Source organism: Talpa occidentalis, unplaced genomic scaffold (genome assembly GCF_014898055.3).
Source record: "Talpa occidentalis isolate TD23 unplaced genomic scaffold, MPIMG_talOcc4v2.1 talOcc4.11, whole genome shotgun sequence".
In the NCBI taxonomy this organism is placed as follows: domain Eukaryota; kingdom Metazoa; phylum Chordata; class Mammalia; order Eulipotyphla; family Talpidae; genus Talpa; species Talpa occidentalis.
In genome coordinates this window covers 5,152,632-5,175,063 of record NW_023601104.1, presented here as the reverse complement: position 1 = coordinate 5,175,063, position 22,432 = coordinate 5,152,632, and the positions used below count along the sequence as shown (strand labels likewise).

At 44.9% G+C, this 22,432-nt stretch overlaps 1 protein-coding gene and 1 long non-coding RNA gene across 3 annotated transcripts in view; one reads left to right on the top strand and one right to left on the bottom strand.

The window, feature by feature from the left end:
- Window positions 1-4,992: 4,992 nt before the first annotated feature.
- Window positions 4,993-22,432, bottom strand: part of LOC119237895 (uncharacterized) — a 138,280-nt gene continuing 120,840 nt past the window's right edge. The window contains exon 5 of one of the 2 annotated variants that reach the window (XR_008553740.1): window positions 4,993-5,068. This is a non-coding gene — a long non-coding RNA (uncharacterized LOC119237895). Of the gene's footprint in view, window positions 5,069-14,219; window positions 14,370-22,432 lie in introns of those variants that run through there. The other variant, XR_008553739.1, reaches the window with a different exon arrangement.
- Window positions 12,565-15,311, top strand: GJD2 (gap junction protein delta 2). Its single transcript, XM_037502163.2, has 2 exons — window positions 12,565-12,744; window positions 13,737-15,311. The coding sequence occupies exons 1-2, from the start codon at window positions 12,674-12,676 to the stop codon at window positions 14,629-14,631; spliced, it is 966 nt and encodes a 321-aa protein (XP_037358060.1). The 5' UTR covers window positions 12,565-12,673; the 3' UTR covers window positions 14,632-15,311.

Sequence of the window (22,432 nt, the reverse complement as noted above, 5' to 3'; positions counted from 1 at the left end):
GATGTATGACAAGGGACCCCAGAAGCTGATCAGTGGAGCGCCTCGCCTCGTTGATAAGATTAGAACAGTGGCTGGGGATTAGGGTATATCATCAAGTAGATTAGAAGTGCCTGGAGGGCAGACTCACAATCCCTCATCTTCTACACCCTTCCCCTTTCTTTAATCTCCTTACAACTAATTACGTGTGTCAATAAAAGGGACAGGATCTTGCTCTTCAGCAGCATCCTACATTGTACAGCCTGCTCCACGACTCCTGTTTGTCAGTGTGGTGTTGCCCGATGCAACAAATCTAGAGAGGTAGGTGCAGGCCAGAAACTAAGGAGCTCTCCTTATGGGCTCACCAAGGAGTCTGATTTACCCTGACGGCTATAGGAACCACTGAAGAATGGCAAATAGCTTGGTCATATTTCATTACAGAAAGACCATCAACAGATAGGTTATATTTTATGCAACATAAAAATAAATTGAGGGGGGCCTCCCCGGTGGTGCACCAGTCGAGTGCTGGGTTGCGAACTGCCAGTAGCTTCTGCAGCTCTGGTTCGATCCCTGGCCACCGGGTGAGGGTCCCACATGGCGCGCAGACCTCTCCTGCCGCCCGCTGCTCCCCTCAGCAGTGCATTTCATCAGTCTGCCTGATCTGCTCCCCACTCTGTCTCTGGTGAATTCTCTCACCCTCCCGTGTCTCTGGCCTGTACCCCGGTTCTTGTATAAATAAATAAATCTTAAAACAAAAAATAAATGAATTGAATAAGAATGGGTGATGTATGATCAGGGTCCCAGCAGGGCACACATGACTTACTCAGCTGGACTTTCTGGAGAAAATTCTGCAAAACTCTTCACAGACGTGTGAGCAAGTTTAAGGAAACCAATAAGAGATATTGAGACATCCAAGGTCTAGCAATAGTGGAAACCTTTACTATCCCCACGGCTTTGAAGGGACAAGGATAGAAGCAGAATTAACTACAGAATGTAAGTAGTTGTGAGGTCTGGGGACCATAGAAGAAACTATAGTCAAGAAGAGATGTGGCCAAAACTTCACAAAGCAGGAAAGGGTGAAAATCCTGATCTCCTGATGTCCTACCCTTTCCTCCCCTCAATTTCCCTTCAGAACCTTCCATTGGCCAAATAAATCCAAATGCAAATCCAAAGTTTCAGCTGTAGAGGTCAGCCTGTCAGGCATAGAATGGCAGAGAATGGATCTGGGGAACAAGTTGATTCAGAGAGGACTGGAGAGGAAATAATGAAGCCTATTTTCAATAGCTTGACTTCCAGGTGTGGGGGAGGTGTCTATGAGGAGATTCCAGATAGCTTCTGTGCTATTGAACCTGGAACTCAGAAGGATCTGGGCTGCAGACAGATCTTTGGGAGCCAATTCCCAGTTTGATGGCAACAAATGCTTTCTAGTCAAGAGTTGTTAGGAGGACTGCATAACTGGGTAGGATATCAATGCTTTTCAAAGTGCTCTGGATGCTTTAAAATAAAAAAGAAGAAAGAGGCCTCTCTGGTGGCCTACAGGTTAAGTCCCAGCACTATCATTAAGATGGCCTGAATTCAATCCCTGGCCAGAGAGGTGACCCACATGGTATGGCAGACCTCTCCTATCTCTCTTGCTGCTCCCCTTAGCAGTGTACTTGAGCAAATCTGCCTCTTCTGCACCCCACTCTGGCTCTGCTGAATTCTCTCAACTCCCCCACCTGTGCCCTACACCCCAGTTCTTCTGTGCAAAAATAGATAAATCAATTTAAAAAAAAACCCAAAGTGCTCTGGATATGCATTTCGTCATCCTCTGACGGGTCACAGTTATTCTTACAATCTTTGCATTTAAGTAGTTGTAGATTGGAAGTTTCTTCAGCAATTGACAAGATGTATAAAGTAATATGGAAGAGCAGGAAAAACAAACTATCCTTGATCTTCCCAGCATAGTCTATTAAATCTTTTTGTATCATAGCCAATATATATGTATATAAATTTCTTCCTTCAGGTGCTTAATTTTTCTCATACATGTCATCTGAAGTCTTAAAGACTGCGCTGGATGATAAATATATATAGTCTGATGTCATCTAAATCAAATAACTTACATATTTTTATATAAACAACTTATCAGGAATTGAAAACTTTGAAAATACCAAGTGATCTTGGCCTAAGACACCAAGATGTGAAATATAATCTGTTGATGCTATTATTATAATGGTACTCCCAGGGAATGGCCAAAAGTCTTAGGAAATTTATAAATATTAATTTGACACATTCTCAATGGTGAACTATCCTATGACCTATCCAGACATCAAAAAAGTTATGCAGACACCCAGGCCATACTATCAACGCACACACACACTTGACAGTGTGAACAACAACATAATGCACACATGTGTGCATTACAGCAAGTTCCCAGTGCACAAAATATTTTATGATCTCATCCACTGCTTGAAATTTGCTGGCAAACATGTTTATGAATATCCTCAATAACGGCAAATCCATTCCTTCAGGGGGAACTGGATATTGTAAATAGCCAAAAGTTTTGGCTGGTAAATGGACAATACAAGCAAGGAAACCTTCCAATTTGTGTGTTGGAGAAGCAGAAGAAACCAGGATCCCGGTTCACATTTGCCAAGAAACTCTCGGGGATGCAGGTGCAAATAATTTTTTCTCCCTCTTTTCAATTCAAACTCATTAAAATATGTATCTTCAGAGCCACTAATGAAAATAAATTGTATAATCAGACCGCCTCATACAACTTGTAATGAAAAAACAAGGTCTGGTTGTTTTTTTTTTAAAGATTTATCTATGCATGCAAGAACTGGGGTACAGGCCAGAGGTGCAGGGGGTGAGAGGATTCATCAAAGACAGAGTGGGGAGCAGAACAGGCAGACTGACTGAAATACACTGCTGAAGGGAGCAGCGGGTAAGACAAAGAGGTCTGCTGCGCCATGTGGGTTGCTCCCTGGCCAGCCAGGGATCGAACCCGTGCTGCAGTAGCTGCAGATTACTTCATAGTGCTGTGTCTTAGCCCCTTGCACCACCAGGAAGGCCCCAAGTTCTGTTTTTTTTTTTAAGTAATGAGAATTTTCTTAAAGCTAACGAGGGGCTTGAGAGGCAGTGCCAAAAAGCGGAGGCTTAGAAACAGTTTGAGTTATGGCACCATGTTTGGAGTAAATTTATATTATCCCGGGGAGACAACATTCATTAATGTCTTGCTCCCCAGGATTAGTTAATCAACAGCAGTTGATCTCCTCACGCTAATATAATAGCTGTGCTATCTTGAAGTAATGTTATTCAAAATGAATGAAGAAAAATCTCAGGAAATTCATAAATATTAATTTGACATGTTTTTAAAGCGGCATCACAATTAGCAGGATTAGTAATCATGGAGGAATTTATGTTGACCCTTACAATCAGGGCCTATTTATTTCCTACACAGTGAAAGAGGATTATGAGTTTGGGATGGTTTCTGAGAAATCAGCAAGCTCATTTCCCTGAGAGAAGGCAGAGTTAAATCCCAGAGATGTCTCCTTGGCATAGCCACACCGTCCCCAAGGGAAGGAAGGTAAATGTATCTGGGGGTGGCTTGAATGGGACTCACCAGCAGTGGAGGTATCTTCATTAGTTTCTCTGCAACTACTTTTGGCCACCCCCTCCAATTGATTATCTCCATAAGGAAAATGGAATAAATTTCAAAAAAAAAACTAAGAGGGTAATCAGGCCACTTTCCTCTCAAAAGACTTTAAGAGCTGACTCTTGCAGGAAAGGTCAACACCTTGACCTTGGCCTTGCTCAGACCCCTGCCTACCTCTTCGGCCCTTGTCTCAAACCCTTCCCCCAGGTCTGTGAACCAGCCCTACAGATCTGGTAGTTCTCTGAATGCGCTACTCTTTTCTACCCTGGCCTGTTTATTGATGTTCCCCCAGCTCAGAATATGCTCTGCCGCCATCACTTGCACCTAGTATAAAAATAACTGCTATTATTTTTTCTTTAGAACTCAGCTAAAGATTGCCTTTCACCCCCAAAAGTAGTTGAGCCCCACCTTGCCCCACTACATACTCATGGCTCCATGTCTCAGTCACCCACTGGTAGCACTTCTCATAGCTTTAAAATTACACATTAGCATTTGAGATGATTTAATTACTTTGTGTCTTTCCTACCAGAACTCCATGAGGTGAGGGACCTATGTTGTTTTTCTCACTACTGTACCCGCTGCACATAGTAGGTGATGAATAAATCTTCAATAAACATGCAAATGAATGTGGGCCATGAATCTATAAGTGAAAAGATCAAATATATGTGGGTTGGTGAAATTTGGTTGCAGCAATGCATTTAGACATAAAGTAAATACACATGCACATCTGTTGATGTTTATTAACCTGTGCTCCAGGAAAGTGAAGGGGTAAGAGAGAACTCGAGCATGCCTAGTTGACAGAGTGAGCACCATGACATCCATCCATCCATCCATCCTTCATTCTTGTGCATTCAGATGTCACAAAATGGAAGAACTTTCTTTTTATTGAGCAGTTATTATTATTATTCCCTTAGAAGGAGGGTTATCTTGGTTGCAATAATAACACAAAAAGGTTAAAAAGTGGGCCCTCTCCCCACCTTTTCCCACTCCACCAAGCAATGACACAAAAATACAGTCTAAGCACGTGCCTTTCTGACCATGTGAACTGTTGCAGAGACAAAACTTAAAGAAAAAGTGACTAATTCAGCTCCCAGGCACACCCTCATGTATACCAAAAGCAGCAACTGGGTTATAATAAGAACTATAAGACACTTTACAATGGAGATAACTAATAAGTATCTGACATGGGGAAGTCTCTGCTTTTGATTGAAATATCATTATGAGAGACATCAGGCAGCAACACAGAAAATTTATTGTAAGCAATACACATTCGGTGTACAATCTTACCTTAATGGATGACCATCCCACTTCAGCATGAAACAGAAAGAAAAGCTTAATTACTGACATCATGACAGAAACGGTGATGCTGGAGAACAAAATACATAAACTGTTCTTCTTGAGCTCTGAATCAAAGATGTAATCGGATGCAATCATTTCATTAATACACACATGGTCCTGTAATGGGAATGAGAGAAGCAGATGGCCAGGAGCGAGTGAGATGAAATGAGATGGGTGCTTGCTGTTTAGCAACTAACTACTTAGCCTGCACGGATTATACTAAGTATTTACAGAACCACAGGAACACATTTGCAGAATGAAATTCTGACTTTGTGTCCAGAAGCATCATTTCTAGCACAAGGGAGAAGCCTATATTACCACAGTTCTCCAAAGCTGTTGTGCCCAAGGAGTGGGTGAGTCTTCTCACACTAGTGCTCAAACTTGTTTTCACCTGGAGAGGTTTTTAAAAATGCCAATATACAGGTCTTACTTCTAGAAATGGTGGTTAAATTGGTTTGGAGACAGATGAGGCATAGGGATTTTGCAAAGCTCCCCAGGTGATTCTAAGGTGCAATAAAATTTAAGAATCATTGCAAGAATGTAGTTCCTGTTTCCATAAGTAGGATCACTTTACATATCAAAAGGATAAATACCTGTGTTCATATGACTTCCCTTGCCCCAAAACAGCTATTTTCTGCCCCTCCCTGCCTCGAATGCTGTTTGCAAAACTACCTTGAAAACTTAATTTGAATGAAGACTTTGCAACTTAAATGAGGATAATTCCTCTGAGAAGGATAATACATTAAGTGGTTATCAGTTATTAATACTAGTATTCTTGTTTATCAGATTACTTTTCTTGATGGTGGTGTAACAGGGTGGTCCCCCAAGCCACACAAACCTGCCTATTTTAAATGGGTTCTGCCATCCGCCGCATCAACACAAAACATATGAGACTTTAATGGGAAGGGACTTTAATAAAACTAGGAAACAATACAGAAAAGGCAAAGAGTCTAGTTTCTAAATGAAGCACCAAAGTTACCCATCCCCTCGTGGGTAAAACTCCATCCATATGGGATCGGCCCAGAGCAAGGCCCCAAAGCCTGCCACAAGTCTAAAGCATCTTCCAGTGGGGACCCACAGAAAAGGGTCAGAAACAACCAGACAAGCCCGGAAGGAAAAGAGCAGAATCAACATCAAGATAAAGGCTGCCATTGTCACCTCCCCATGGGTCTCACCCACATCTGTGTCACCCAGTCCACGACCAAAAGACAAGCGCAGTTTTTTCACGTGTCTCTAGGCTCCATGCGCCTCCTCCAGGACTCCTGGCTCCATCCTGCTTCCTTCCTCAGTCTCTCTTCTGCAGCTTCTCCTCTCCCTGCTCAGCTCCACCCTCCCTTGGGTGGGGCAGGGAACCTCCCCCTTTCCTGGGGACCACCCTGTTACAATGGTAGAAGGAAAGGCGAACAACTGTGGGGTGGCTCAAAGGTCAACAGGATGTGAATTCAAGGTGAGTTCCAGGAACAGAAGTTTTGACTAAAAGCAGTTTTTAGTGAAGGTGGAGTGATGAGTTTGTATCAAAAAGAGAAATATGATGTAAAAATTCTGAAAGTCCAAGAAGACTGTCAACCAGACCAGATGGGCACCTTGTGGTCCATGCTTTGAGAAATCCTCAGCTGCTTGTCAAGATGCTGCGGCAAGAGAGATGAACACTGGCATGTGATGAATAAGTGGTAGTCCCTGTCTAGCCTCCTCCCAGCTTCAGAGACAACAGGCTTTCTGTGCCAGGCATGAATATTGTGCCCAGGAGTGATCAGAAGGCAGGTAGGTGGAGAAAACCTGGAAAAACACAAAACCCCTGGACTGATAACACCTGAGCCCCAACAGTCCAGGTAAGACAGTAATTGGCTGAATTTTATTTATTTATTTATTTATTTATTAAGATTTTTATTTATTTATTTTATACAAGAACTGGGGTAGAGGCCAGAGGCGCGGGAGGGTGAGAGGATTCACTAGAGACAGAGCAGGGAACAGAACAGGCAGACTGACGAAATACACTGCTGAGGGGAACAGCGGGTGAGACAGGAGAGGTCTGCTCTGCCTTGTGGGACCCTCGCTGGCCGGCCTGGATTGAACCGGCGCTGCAGAGGCTGCAGACAGCTTCACAGCCAGGCACTCAACTGCCCTGCACCACCAGGGGAAGCCCAATTGGCTGAATTTTAGATCAAGATACCAGGCAACCTGAAAAATCCATGTATGACTGTGAGAGCAAGCAAGAACCTTGAAAATAAGCCCCAGATCTTAGAGAGGCTTCCTTTGGGAACAAATATCAATTCCACATCATTATCTTGACTGCAGATGTGAAACAACAAGGCAAATCCAACTTTTAGCAGCACATGACAGCGAGCAGGAAGGGTTCATGCGGACACTAACATACATCCTCCCAGATTACCGTTCTGTCAAAGGCAGGTCCCACACGCATGCATTTTCCCTGCAATTTCCTCATTTCTTTTACATAGACTGGAAACACACTCAGCAGGAAGCTCAGCTATATCCTGCACGACTGGGGCTCTAGCCCGGACAGTGACAATAACAGTGTGAAAAGGCTGGTGCCTGGACCCCAGACAGGCTTTTCCGTGCTTGTAGCTGAATGATTCTGAATAGTGTTGACTTAAAAGAAATCTCCTCCTGCAGGTTTAATGAGCCCCCCTGGGAGGCTCCTGATGTGAATGGGAATCACGACTTGACATAAACATGAAGGATTACGTGTCAGCAAGGCTGATTTGATTTTTAACAGAATGCTAATTTATTTGCTGTGACTTCACACATTTGCTTTGACCACAATGTCATATTACATTAATCCTTGATATATTACTACATGTAGGTATATTCTATATCTACAAGGTAGAGGGAGATGGGGAATTTGTGCATTTTTTAAAGGGGTATATATCCTTTTTATTTAAAAGATTAGCAGGCAGAAGATGTCAGATTTCCCCACTGTTTGGATACACAGAGTCTTGGGGCTGAGGCTGCTTGATATTTGGGTCCATGAGATTGCAGACAGTTTTGAAGGTAACAGGCTCTGGTGGTGGGGGAGATCCAAAGCCATAAAAAATAGTCACCATATTTAGAGCTACTTGGGGATATTACTCTTGTGATATTACTTTTGTCTAGACAGCAAATAAATAAATAAATAAATAAATAAATAAATAAAGAAGTGTTTCCCTAAACATTTGAACTGGGATCATATAAGGAAGGAAACAAGAGAGAAAGTACTTTGTAGATTTCATTTGCCATTTATGTTTCTTTAAGTCTCAAAAGACAGGTTGGGTTTGCCCCTTCAGGAGACAATTTAGTGACTTCGTTAGGAAACATATGTAGACCATTAGGGGAGATAAAGTTCAGTTAATCCTAGGTGTTTGTGAATGAAAGAAGAAGGCTTTAACAAGACCAGTCCCACACTGAATGCGGTCTCTCCCAAATCACATAAATCCCAGAAGACCACAGAAGCTGGTCTTTCCAGGAGTGTAAGCAAAGCTTTGACAGGCTGCCTTGGTGCGGGGTGGGGTGGGGTGGGCAAGCCTCGGGTATTCGGCTGTATTCTCTGTGTCAGTTCAGCAGGTTTGGGGACCACAGTGATCGAGAGCAGCAGAAAGGTGAGAGGGTTATTAGCAGAGCTTTCCACTGAGGGGTCCGGGCTGTTGGTGAACGTAGGAACTTTCAAGCAGAAAGGGGAAGCCCTTCTCTTCTTGGTTTTGAAAACAGCTTGCAGTCACGAAGGGGAGCCTGGACCCCGGTGTCCCAGGTTCAGGGGGCTAGAGAGCCTGAGTAACGACCACAGTCCTCCAAGAAACGTGAGTTTCCACGCTGCTAAAGACACTACGGAAAGCAGTAGGTCATAAACGGCCTGCCTTCCCAGCCCCGAGAACTTCAGGTCCAGTAGATTCACTTTCACTCTTACACCTAAGACAGTTCCCAGGAGGTTTCATTCACCCAAACTTTGAAACAACAAAGCTAACAAATTCACCTGGACACTTTGAGAAGAAAGTGAAGTTCTAAGCACAAAGAAAGAGAAAAGCAAATCCAAATACACCCAAGCAGTAGCTGGATCATTGTTAGTAATTCTCTATTCCTTCCTTGTATTGGAATTTTTTTTTTGAGTGGAAACTGTTTTATTTTTTTTAAAGATTTATTTATTTATGCACACAAGAGCTGGGGCACAGGCCAGAGATGCAGGGGGTGAGAGGATTCACCAGAGACAGAGTGGGGAACAGAACAGGCAGACTGACTGAAATACACTGCTGAGGGCAGCAGCGGGCAAGTCAGGAGAGGTTTGCTGCGCCATGTGGGTTTCTCTCTGGTAGGCCAGGGATTGAAATCATGCTGCAGAGGCTGCGGATTGCTTCATTTTGTGGTGTTTAACCCCTTGCGCCACCAGGGTGTCCCTGTATTGGAATTTTTAATCCTGTCCTTTGCTATGTTCCTTTACAGTTTTAGCCTTTACAGTTTTCCCCTTTTTGTGGAGAATACGTCCCTACTTTATGAATGAAAATCACCATTTGGAAAGGCATGGCTTGCTAAACCATCAACCCAGGTATATATTTTCTTTAAATACTTGCAAGTGGCAATCATTTGTCTCCATGATCCAAACAGTTTTCCTTCCTTAAAGGTCACATCTTTCAACCTCTTAAATTATTTGGTCTCCTCTAGAACTCTTCAAAAGCACTTTCTTCTGGCTTTTTCCTTAGCTAGCTTAAGTACCTGTATGACTTGAGGTCCTGAATCTTTGGGTCTTTATTAACAACTGTAAAATAAGAGAATAGGATTTCTTGCTTCTCTGATCTCACAGACACCTATTTCCAACTTTTTATTGTTTTATCAGAGCCATTAGGTTAATAAAACCTAAACCTCTTCTCCATAGATTTTAATTTAGCATGTTTAGGACGGGACTCCAGCATATTTTTAATGAGCATCCCCAAAGAATCTAATGTATGCCAATATTTATTCTGTGAGTTCCACTATTTTCAGAGAAAAGACCTTTCCAGTTGACTTAAATGGGAATTTTCAATTCAAGGGGAAATGAGACCATCAGGATCTGACTGGCTGAGGTAATGCCTTGAGGAAACTCAGAGTTATCCAGGTTTACACAGAATCTTTTCATATTTACTCTTAGGGCCAATTATTAGTCAAAAGTGGCACTGGTTAACTCAAATAAGAAAACAGTGTAGTAAGTCCGAACAACTTATGAATGATTTCTAAAAATAAAAACTGTTGTTTTCAAAATGTGGGGGGGGAGAAGATAATATTTTTGTTTGAAAACAGGCTACCAAATAACAGGTCTTTTAAACCATAAGTTCTGTATATAGGTGTTTTGTGTGTTTATACACATATGTTATACATACCTGTGTATATGTTATGTGAGATAGAGTATATTTTAAAATACAATGGTCTACAATTGAGTCACAGCATAGTGCTTGAAAATTTCATTGTGAGAACATTTAAAATGTATTTCCTGTCATCTATGTCCTTAAGATAACCATTTTTTAAGGGTTTAGGAAAGTCATATATACAGAACATAGAGTTTTTGAATTGGGTGGTCTATTTGGAAACATTTAATGATATTAGACAGATATTAGACATTTAAAGATATTAGACAGATATTAGACAGATTTCCCTTGGAATTTTCTTACTCATTTACTTCTTGTAAATCTGAGATCGTTTATTTGGTGTGTTTGCCAGAGAAGGAGAGACCACAGAGCCAGAGCCAAAGGGGGAGGGGAGGAGTCAGAGGGAATACACCAAATCTGAATTAGGGGATCCCCACTCCATCTGGAAGCCAATTGAATAACGGGACCTGACCAGCAAAAAATAAAGAGCACCCGCCTTAGCCCTCATATTCCATTCATACCTTTCTCCATTTTTAGTGGGCTTTTACTCCTTTTCAGCAAAAGCTGTTTCCTTGGAGTAAAGGTGTCGACTCTAGAAGACATTGCACGGATCCCTCTCTTGCTAAAGCTTAGGCTGCACCTTTCCATGTCATTTTACAAAGGAGTGCACTGGAAATGGGCTGAACCTTCCTAGTGTCTAGAGCGCCAGTTCCCAATCACCTTAGTTATCTTAGCACGGAAGGTTCCTCTTAGTGCGGCTTAGTCACATCTATATGTGCTATAGTCTGTGGGTAATTCAGGCTGCAGTATAAGCCTAAAATGACTAGACAACCCTAACCCTTTCACACTTATATTTTAAAAGGGTGATGACTACTTGGCCGTGGTGCTTTGGGGACATTTACATAAAATACTCCCAACTAATGTGTCTCCTAATGCTGACCCCCACCCCCTGAGTTAATTAGCAATCCATTAGGAGTGTTTCAAGTCAATCAGGCAGTAGCTGTAGGCAAAAATGGCCAAAAAAAAAAAAAAAAAGTAAATTTAAATAAAAAACAAAACAGGATCTGCTGGTTGAAAGAAGAAAAGCTAAGGTGGGATAAGGAAAATGGGAGACAGTGAGGCTGTGAGCTGCCCTGTTCTGCTGGTAGAATGCTGGGCCTCCTTAAATTCAGATTATAGTTCACCTTGGTAAGACACGAACAAATAATTTTTTAAAAAATAAGCAGAGCATCCGGTTTGCGCTATGGGGAGCAAGACCTTCAACCTGGCACCCACTGGCTCACCCCCGGCTCACCTGTACCCTGAGGAACAGGTGTGTGCCCAGACCCTCATCAGCAGGAGCGCCACACCTGCATTTAAACTTCCTCGCAAATGATCTCTCCCCAAGTCTTCCCAGTCCATCTCATATCCTCGGCCCCTAGGAAGCATGGAACTGCGGCTCCCACCCAGCCACGGACATGTCTCCAGGGGTATTTAACAGCGTCCCACTGCCGCCCCTACTTTTCTGCCTCTCGCCCAGAGAGACTTTCAGCTGTATCCCCCCAGACAGGAAGCAAAAGCTGAGGGAAGCAGTGGGGAAGCCACACCACCTGCTCCGCCCTCCCCGCAAACCCAAGCTTCTGCTCCCCACTCCGCCCCCTCCTGCGGGGACCTGGCGGTCAGGTGAGGTTACCTGGGCGGCCCGGGAAGCCCGGAGGGGCGTTGCAACTCTTTCCTCTCGAAGTCGCCCTACTTCCCGCCGGGTCCCCCGGCCTCCTGCTCGCCTCTCCCTCTGCGGCGCGTCCCCTGCCCTTGGGGCTCGGGCGCGCCACGACCGCGCGCGCTGCGCTCGGCTCCCCTCCGCCGACCTGGCGTGACGCAGGCGGAGGCTACTTAAGGCGGCTTGGAGGCGGCGGCCGCGGATTCCCGGGTCCGGCGGGCAGCTCGGCGCGCTCGGCGGGGCCTCCAGGAGGCAGCGCGCGAGCACCTGGCGCCCCAGAGGTGGCAGCCCCCGGGCGCGCCGCCCGGACCCTTCTCCGCACCCCAGCCCTCGTGGGGTGCCCGGCGCCTGGAGACCTCCCTCGGCAGGCGGGAGCCCGCGGACCTGCAGGCGGCCACCCCCGGCCCGCCCCTCGCCGGACACCCCCGGGCTGCAGACCTGACCCCGGACGGCGCGGGAGGTTCGTAGCGGGTCTGCCAGCAGCGCCTGCTGCCCCATCCATTGGGACACACTTACATACCGCCCCCCCCATAAAAGGGAGCGGGAGACCGTGGATTTAAAAACATTTTTTTTATTTGCTTCTTTAATCGGGGGGGAGCAATTCGCTCCCAGTCGGGAGGTGCGGCCCGGGGAGGGGCCAGGAGCGGGAACGTGCCCGGTGCTGCCCAGCCTTTGTCTGCTGCCTCCGGATGCACAGCCATGGGGGAATGGACCATCTTGGAGAGGCTGCTGGAAGCCGCGGTGCAGCAGCACTCCACTATGATCGGGAGGTAAGGGCGCTGAGCCGGTCGCCAGCGGGCCCCGTCGGGTGACCCCCCCGGGAGTCCCTTCGCACGCCCAGACCGAGCCCCAGGGACCCCCAGCGCGCCCTCCGCCCCTTCCGGTCGTCCTCAGTTCATGCGCTGGTGTCCCCAGCGCTGGGGGATTACCGGATGCCCCGGGATGCCCCCTCCTATGCTGCTCCCGACCAGTCCCCCCATCTCTTCCCTGTGAAGCACCATCCGAGGGGTCACTCTTCGCCCATCGGAAAAGGAGTTGTTGGCTCAGCCGTGGGCCCCCCACTCTCCAGAGTCGGAGCCGATCTCCATCCGGTTCCTTAAATAGAATCTAGAGGGAAAGCAGGATTGTATTTGGACAGAGAAGGGCACTTGGGGAGAAGGATTTGCTCTTCAGAGCAGAGGTATCCTCTCCCAAGAAATGTTGGTTGGGTTAAACGGACTTGGCTGTTGAGACGCACAGTATCAGAAACCCACACATCCACCGGACCATTGTGTCTGCGTTCACAGCTATCTGCTTATAGAAAGCATTACGTTGAATATTCATGTCGAGAATAAACGAAATAGCCACTCAGAGTAGTTGCATCTGCACACCCAGTGTAGATTTGGAAATTTGGAAACAGGTACTCTCTGTCCAGATATTGCATGTGCATTTGCCATATTCAAAGTGGTGTGTTTTGTGCATGTGCATCTGTACATTCCATAGCTACAGAGGAAATCTGTGGCTAACAGACCATTTTCCAGTGTGTGGAGATGTGTATACCTGAAATCCCTGTGACATGCAATGTTCCCAATCTACCAAAACCCAGCAGAAAGGGAAGAGATAAAAAACGTTTCCTAGATTCCCAGTTCAGTACTAGGCAGCGATGGACAGCTCCCCCCCAACACCCCCCCCCCCAGCAGATTGGTAAACACCAGAGCAGGGATTTCCTAAGTCAGTGACTCAGCCCATGAGAATGTCTCTCCCTCCCTCTTCTCCTGCTCAGGATCCTGTTGACCGTGGTGGTGATCTTCCGGATCCTCATAGTGGCCATTGTAGGGGAGACGGTGTACGATGATGAGCAGACCATGTTTGTGTGCAACACCCTGCAGCCCGGCTGCAACCAGGCCTGCTATGACCGGGCCTTCCCCATCTCCCACATACGCTACTGGGTGTTCCAGATCATAATGGTGTGCACTCCCAGTCTCTGCTTCATCACCTACTCTGTGCACCAGTCTGCAAAGCAGCGAGAACGCCGCTACTCTACTGTCTTCCTGGCCCTGGACAGAGATCCTCCTGAGTCCATGGGGGGTCCTGGAGGAACTGGGGGTGGGGGAAGCGGTGGAGGCAAGCGAGAAGATAAGAAGCTGCAAAATGCCATTGTTAATGGAGTACTGCAGAACACAGAAAACACCAGCAAGGAGACAGAACCCGACTGTTTAGAGGTTAAGGAGCTGACCCCACATCCGTCAGGGCTGCGCACCGCGGCACGATCCAAACTCCGAAGGCAGGAAGGCATCTCCCGCTTCTACATTATCCAAGTGGTGTTCCGAAATGCCCTGGAGATTGGATTTTTGGTGGGCCAATACTTTCTCTATGGCTTCAGCGTCCCGGGCTTGTACGAGTGTGACCGCTACCCCTGCATCAAAGAAGTGGAATGTTACGTCTCCCGGCCTACCGAGAAGACCGTCTTCCTAGTGTTCATGTTTGCAGTGAGTGGCATCTGTGTTGTGCTGAACTTGGCCGAACTCAACCACCTGGGATGGCGCAAGATCAAACTGGCTGTGAGAGGGGCGCAGGCCAAGAGGAAGTCAGTCTATGAGATCCGCAACAAGGACCTGCCCCGAGTCAGTGTTCCCAATTTTGGCAGGACTCAGTCCAGTGACTCTGCCTATGTGTGAAGGGTCAGGTTTTGGGAAGGCCTAGGGGTCAGGAGCCCCAAATCACTGCTCATGAGTGGCTTTATCTGCCGCTCATTCATGTAACTCGTACCCCTGAGATGTGAGCTCAGGCTGGGTAAGAGAAGATCTTGTATCAATGGGAGAGGAGAGGAAGCAGAACCACTGTCACGTGTCACACCACTGGTTCTGCAGAGACAACTGGGTGGAGCGATGAGACAGATGAGTTGGACTTCTTTTATGGCCCAGTCTGCTCTTGGCAACAGTGGACTCGCACAGATCCCAAGTAGAATGTAGCTCTGCTGAGCTCCGTATCCTGGTGAATGGCATGAGTCAAACACTTCATCGGTAAAGAAATTGTGACCTATCTCAATACATCCCTTCATCCTGGGCTGCAGGAAAACATCCTTGAGACATCTTTCGTGTACCTCCCCCAACCAGCATGCCCCTTTTCCTCAATCCAGGATAGCATGCCAGCTGTTTTTCTGAATCTGGCCTTACAGTAGTAGACCTAATATGGCTAATCTGCAAGTTAGAGGGAATGACATGGGGTGCTTTGTGGAGAATGGCCATGCAGAGGTTTGCACTTCAGCCCTATCCAACTGGCCCTTAGTCATTATGAAACCTTAGGAATGTCTCAATATTTCCCATTTTCTTACTCAGACTGCACTGGTGCTGTTTATTAGGGGCAGGGTTTGGGTGGGAGGGAGGGAATGGCAATATGCAACTATAACAAGTCTGTGGGATGGTCGTTGCACTGTTAGGCATGTGGTTATGAACTGTGGGATATTTCTGCCTTCCAGCTTGTGGACTTTGCATAGCATTAAAATATTTTTTTGTCAATATCAAGGGTGTCGACCCGAGCCACAGAATTTCTAATTGATGTGTATCACTTGTTTTTCTTAGAATTTTGTTGTGCGACACAACTGCACTTCATTTTGCCATGGTTTGAATTTACCTGTGTGCTCACACCACAGACCTTAATCAGTCCATGTCAAACCTGATTTATTATTCTATCAATTATTTCTGAAACACACACACACACAATCAATGACTTCAGAAAGCTGAAGCTAAACACTATTGGTTAACACTTGTTTACTGATGCTTATTTGAGACACATACCAAAGGTTCAAAACCCCATTGCTTTGGACTGTGATATGTTTCCTTCTCTCTGCTCTTATTTATTTAAGTGCCATACTGTACCTTTCACATCTACTGTGTATTTAGTTAAAGCATTGCCCAAGAGTAATATTTGGATAATGTGCTTTTATGAAGCCCTGTGTTTCCTTTGCATTATCATTCTGAGTTTTGATTTAGATATGGACATGGTGTAACACACAACTGAGGATTTATTTAAAATAAAGTTCTTGCCTTTTTTGTAAAATGGGAAGAGTTTGCATTTTTCTATTTTGACTGCAGTTCCACTTATTGAAGTGATATGAAAAAATGTTTTGTTATAATCTCAGAAGAATAGTAAGCAGAATAGTAAGGTCAGGAAATGAGTGGATGAAGAGTATTTGAGAGATGACCAGTGTAGTCTAATTAGTCTCTAATACATGAGCAGAAGCTGGTACATTTTATGAATGTCCAGAAGAGGATGGTGAGGTATCGAATAGCAGTGTTCGCTAACTGTGTTTCATTTCAGTCCAAGATTTCTTTCCTTATCTAAAGATACATCTTGTAAGAAAATGTCAGTGCTATCTATCAGCTCATTCAAGAAATGGAATTTCCCCCCACTTTCCACCATGTTTTTCTGCCACTTGTCACATCCGGCAGGATGCTGTGCAACCCATCCTCTCTTTAAGACCTGATGTTTCAAATGGTGCTAACCCAATAGTCAAACAGAATCTTCTTAGATCTGTGCTGCCCAACAGAACTTTCTGTAATGAAGGACCTCTCTAGTCTTTGCTGCTTGATTCTCATAAGCTGTCTAGTGCAACTGAAAAACTGAATTTCTAGTTTTACTTAAATTTAATTAGCCACATGTGATTAGTTGCTACTGTATTAAACAGCACAGCACTGGACTTTCTTTTTTTTTTTTAAGTTTTTTTTTAAGATTTATTTATTTATGCATACAAGATCTGGGGTAAAGATTATTTTTATTTACTTATACAAGAACTGGGTATAGGAGGCCAGAGGCACGGGAGGGTGAGAGGATTCACCAGAGACAGAGCGGGGAGCAGAACAGGCAGACAGACTGAAGACACTGCCGAGGGAGCAGCGGGCAAAGCAGGAGAGGTCTGCCGCACCATGTGGGTATCTCCCTGGCTGGCAGGGAATTGAACCCACGCTGCAGAGGCTGAGAACAGCTTCACAGCACAGCGCTCAACCCTCTGCGCCATGGGGGAGGCCCCACAGTACTGGACTTTCAATCAATCATTTCTTTCCTTTTGTTTTTTTAGGCAGAAAATTAAGAAATCTATTGTCAGATAAGGAGAAGGACAAGAAAGCTCTGAAGAGAGGGGTCCCAAGTGGGTGGCCTTAATCATTTCTTATTGGGTTATTTCAAAGAGGGCTTATCCTCTGCTTCAATGTCATATTACTTTTTAGTTAAGCATTTTACTATCATGTTTGACATTTTCTGTCTACATGCAGCCCCATGAGTTTGGTAGGCTGATGTTCTTTGCTTCTTCAATGTTATTTACCTTCTAATTCTAATGAGCACTTAGTCTGAACATTATGAAGCAATGTGGAATTTCCTGGGTGATTATTTCTCAAACACTATTGTTTCAGCCTTTAATGGTGGCAGTGCAAATGCTAATTTTAGTATGAAAATATGTTTATGTTAATCGATAGGTTTCCATCTGCAGTATAAATAAGCAGTTGAAGATGACTATCCTTAAGAAACAGATCCTCCTCTGTTTTGTGTTTGGTGAGCTAAAAATGTTTTAAGACACCTCCCAGAGATGGAAGAAGAGTGTTGCTTGAGAGCTCTTAGCATATGCTTGGGTGTGAAAGAAGTAGGAATCTGTGTGGAAAACAAGGGCTGTTGTATTTATGCCTTGATGTAAGATTAGAAAAACTACAGTGTTTCCTGGTAGGAATGCATTCTGTATGATTGGGGCTGATCTATTTCAGTTCTTTGATGTTTCCAAACACCTCCAAATGGAAAGATTAGTAATTTGTTTGTCAGTAGTGAAGAAGGGACTACACCTACCTCTTGGCATATAGTGTCATCCCTCAGAATGACTGATGTGTGTCTGACTGATTCTTTTGCTTTCTATTTAATGAAGGACACATACTGATGATTTTATGGTTCATACAACTATGTGACTGATGTGACCTTAATCTGTACTTTGTGAGAGGACAGCACCAAAATACAGTATTGAGCAGCAGGCTTATGGCCAATGCAAGCAGGTGTGTATGCTATGCGTGTGGGTATATGCATGGTGGGTAGTGGGTGACAGTGCATGAACTGGTTTGAAATGTTTGGAGAATAGTCTGGACTGAAGTTGTTCAGCCTAGAGAAAAAAAAAAGCTGAAAGTAGAGAATTTGTAATTTTTAAATCCTCAAGTATTTAAAGAGTTAAAATATGAAGGATAACAACTATAGTGTCTGATCTCTGAGCAGAGGAAAATGAAGAGTTTTTAAATGGAGGATGCAGTAAATTAGGAAAGCACTAGAAGAACATGGTTTCTCTCTCACCTCTGCCCTAGCCCCACCCCGTATCTTTTCCTGGAAATACATGTGTCAACAACTCCATTCACTGGACATGCTCCTCTTAAAAAAATCGGTCAAAAATCATTTGACTGTCCACTCATCCGGAGCCTATCCTAAATGCTCTTCTAGGCTGGCTCAGAGACCCTGCATGGAACCTTCATAAAAGTCACTCTGTCCCTTGCTGCATAAAGTTGAGATGTTTCTAGATCAGTATGTGGCTTGGAGGGATGGGTGCCTCAGTCTTCCATTGGGAACAGTTTTACAAACTTAGAGTACAGAAAAGCTAAAGGCATCCTGTGAAGATATCAAATCCTTATTGTATGGTCGAGGAAGCCAACTTGGAAAATAGTGTAAGCATTCCTCTTGGAGAACCTGAGGTAACTGGGAAACAACATTTAGATTGGTTTTACTTTGTATTTTTCCGAATGTATTAGCCCTCTTCGGCTGCCATAGCAAATCATATCATATCACACACTGGGTGGTTTGAACAACATTTATGTTCTCTCAGTTCTGGAAGCCAGTGGTCCAGGATCAAGATGCCGTCAGGTTTGGTTTCCCTGAGGCCTTTCGACTTGCTGGGGGCTGACGTCTCATTGTGTCTTCACATGGTCGTTCCTTGGTGACCACATGTCCCTCGTGTGTCTGTGTCCAAATTTCCTCTTCTTATGAGGACATTAGTCAGATTGTCTTAGGGCTCGCCCTAAGACTTTGCTTTAGCTTAGTCCCCTCTTTTAAGGTCCTATCTCTAAATAGAGTCACAGTCTGACCCCAGGAAATACCATTTATTCCATAATGCTAAGTATTTTCAAACATTTAGGGACCCTACCATTAGGGGGTAGATAAGTTATTGCACAAAATGTGATACCTTTGAGAATGAAAGGGCAGAGTGGTTCCTGGAATAGAATACCAGAACAAGGGCTCTAACGTGGATCTGTCCTGAGCAAATCGAATTGTGTGAATACCTTATTTAAGACAGTAAAAAGCACTGAGCTCTGGCTCCAGGACTTGCGAGTCTGGAGATAATAATAACACCCAAGTCTCAGCTCTTGGAAGAGCTACCAAAGCTAGTTCTCAGGCAAAAGAGATGAAAATGTACATCTCCAACAATGAGAAAATAGTATTTGAAAAATGCCAAAACTTTGCCCCACTCCAGATCACTAAATTGAAATATCTGATGGTGTAGTGTGGGCATCAGTATTTTTTATTTGCCCCATTCTTAGGGGATTCTGATGTGGAGATAGTGTGGTGAACAACTGAATCAGGGACATTAGCATCAAATGATAACAATCAGATGTTTGGAGGAGAAATCAGGAAAGGCGGAAATGGAAAAGTGTCCTCATTTACATTGTGATATTGTTTACAAGACAGTGTGAGCTGCAGATGCAAGACTGGCAATTCTTGGGAATTTCAGAGTGTAAGCAGCAGCCAAGGCAGTGAGGGGAACTAAGCAAGGGTAGAATCTGGAATAGAAAGAGGAGGATTTGCTCAGGACGGAGCCCAGAAGGAGCTGACTTGCAGAGGAAAGTTGCAAAGTGGCGTCCTAAAGTTAAAAGTGGCAGAACCTCAGGAAAGAAAAGTCTGTTACTGGGATTCAATTTTAGTCAGATAAAATAGCTAAATAAAAAAGTAGATAAAGGCCTCAAAAGCATTCACTTCCTTTGGGAAGGGAGTAGGATATGAGGAACAGAGAGTGCACACTGTCCTTTGAGATCCATTGGGACGTCCTGCAGATTCCAAGGAAGCAATTAAAATAAGGGTGAACTAAGAGTAAATGATCAACTCCATCTCAGCTAAGGATCTGTTATTCAGTCAGGCACAGGTGAGCCAGCTCTGTGACTACTGAAGGTTATGCTCATTTATTGATAGAAGATTGTCACACACCGTAGAGTGTATGTTAGTTAGAGACCTAGGTAAATGACACCTAAGCGAGGAGTTGTAGCTGGAGGGTGCACAGCAGCTCTTGTCCTTGGGTATTAGGGCTGTATGCAAGGACAGTGCTTGAATCTCAAGGCCTCTGAGAGGACACCGGTGCCAAATATCAACACATGGCTTGCTGCTGTGTGTCAGGCCCACGTCCACCCAGGCGAGTGTGCTCAGTCTCTGGGCCGTTATGGCAAATGGAGTGGTGAGGAATGGACCCGTCTCTCTGGTTCCAAAGACTAGGAATGTTCTCTAAAACAGGTCTATTAACTTAACAAATAAAGGCTCTCTCATCTATAATTGTACTCTTGCTCCTCCATTCTTAATTCCATCCTCGAAAGGCTTAATCTCCAAAAACATCAAACCTCAGAAGGCCATTCGATTCAGTTCTGTGCCCTTCTGAGCACCGCAGGCATGCCAAGGTCTAGATTAGGAAATACAAAGACAGATCCCAGGAACAAGACAGTCTCGTAAAGCAGAATGGGAAGCACGTCACGGTCAGTGCTCAGAGCATTGCAGTACCTAAGGAGGGAGGCATGGCTTCCCAGGTGGACAGGTGTGTGTTGAGGGCATAGAAAAATGTCTCCACTAAGGTGGTGCTGAGATAGGTCTCCTTGAAGAAGAGAGAGTGAGGTCGAGACAAAAAGAAACACTCACCTACAACAAAGAACCTTGGGCCCTATGGGGAGAGCCAAGGGATTTTGTTTTGCTTGGGGTTTACAGAAGAATGAGCGGGAAGGGAGATTGGAACATGAGTGGACCATGTTGGGCGTCAGGCCCCGGCAGCCACGCCGAAGTGGGGGGGACAATGTGGAGACACCTGTCCATGAGGCTGCTTAATCCCACGGTTCTGAGCACTTCTGGGTCCCCAAGCATCAGCCACAGGGTTCTGTCTGGCCGTGGAGAGATTCCATTTCAGGATCAGCTTCGGCTGGGAAAACACATTTCCATCTCAACAGCAAGGGGCTGGAGCAAATGCCCAGGGCGATGGCGGGGGAGCTGGCGGCAGGGCGCCATTATGGTTAGTGGGAGTTAGTCCGCTGAATCCCACAACTCAGTAGAATCCTGATGTTTATCTACCAAGATGACCTTTCTGCTGTAAACTGATAAAATATTTCAGGATCGCTTAGAACCGATTAAGCTTTGTAGCACCTCCTTGCCTCAAAGGGAAATCTCTTTGAAAATTGCTGCTGGGTGCCCCAAAATATCTGTATTTGTGGGCAGCTCTGGCCAATGGGAACATACAGGCACCTAAACACAGAATTGGTAAGTTTTGATGCGTAAGACCTTCGAGCTGAGGACATTTATCTGTCATACTTGTCTCCAGATAGAGAACAAGATGTTACAGATGATTACTTTCTCCAAAGAAATTTTACTTTTGCATAATTTTTTATTTCCTTCCCTTCATATTTTTATTTTCCCAAAGATAGTAAAAGAAAAAATTCCTGAAGGCTTTTTTTATGGGGAATCTAAATAGCCTAAAGGCTTCTATTTATGATCCTAGTCACAGCAAATGTGTGTTAAGCATTTCCCTTTAACCCACACGCTAGCCCCATTAGGAGAGTGTGAAAGATGATCACACTCATTTTCAGATGAGGAAGCCACATGTGTAGATGTCAAATCAACTTTTCCAAGGTCAGAGTTAGGGTGCAACTAATGCCTGGCAGCACCCACACTCAGTCCATGCATGTGATGTTGGACCCAAATTTTAACACGGCATGGCACCAGCAGGCATGCTGGTTGGCTACCTGGCTTTCAGCACATCCTTTCTGGCAATATTCCTTCTCCTCTTCTTCCTCTCCACCAGAGACTTTTTTCTAGAGGCGTCTCCACACAGCACGTGATTGTGGGATTTCACCAAGGCATTGCCACCTCATAGTCCTATTTGTTTCCCCAGTTTCTGGAACAGAGCAAGGCTTCCCAAATGTCTACTGATTGAATAAGTAAACGAAAATATAGATTCACAAGCCCTTGAGGTGGGTGGGAAACATCATTCCATTCACCCATTCATTTGTAGGTACAACTTAGATCCAGAGAGTAAGTTTGAATACAGAACTCCTGGAAATTAAGGCAGAATGGGATTAAGAGAGCATCTTCTGAAGTTGTCAGGAAATGATGATCTGGGCTGGACAAAGGTTATTAGCAGTGCTGGCAAAGTCAGAGGTCCTCTGACTCACAGTCCAGATCTTTCCAAGCACAGGTCTTGAGAATAATGAGCTGGCA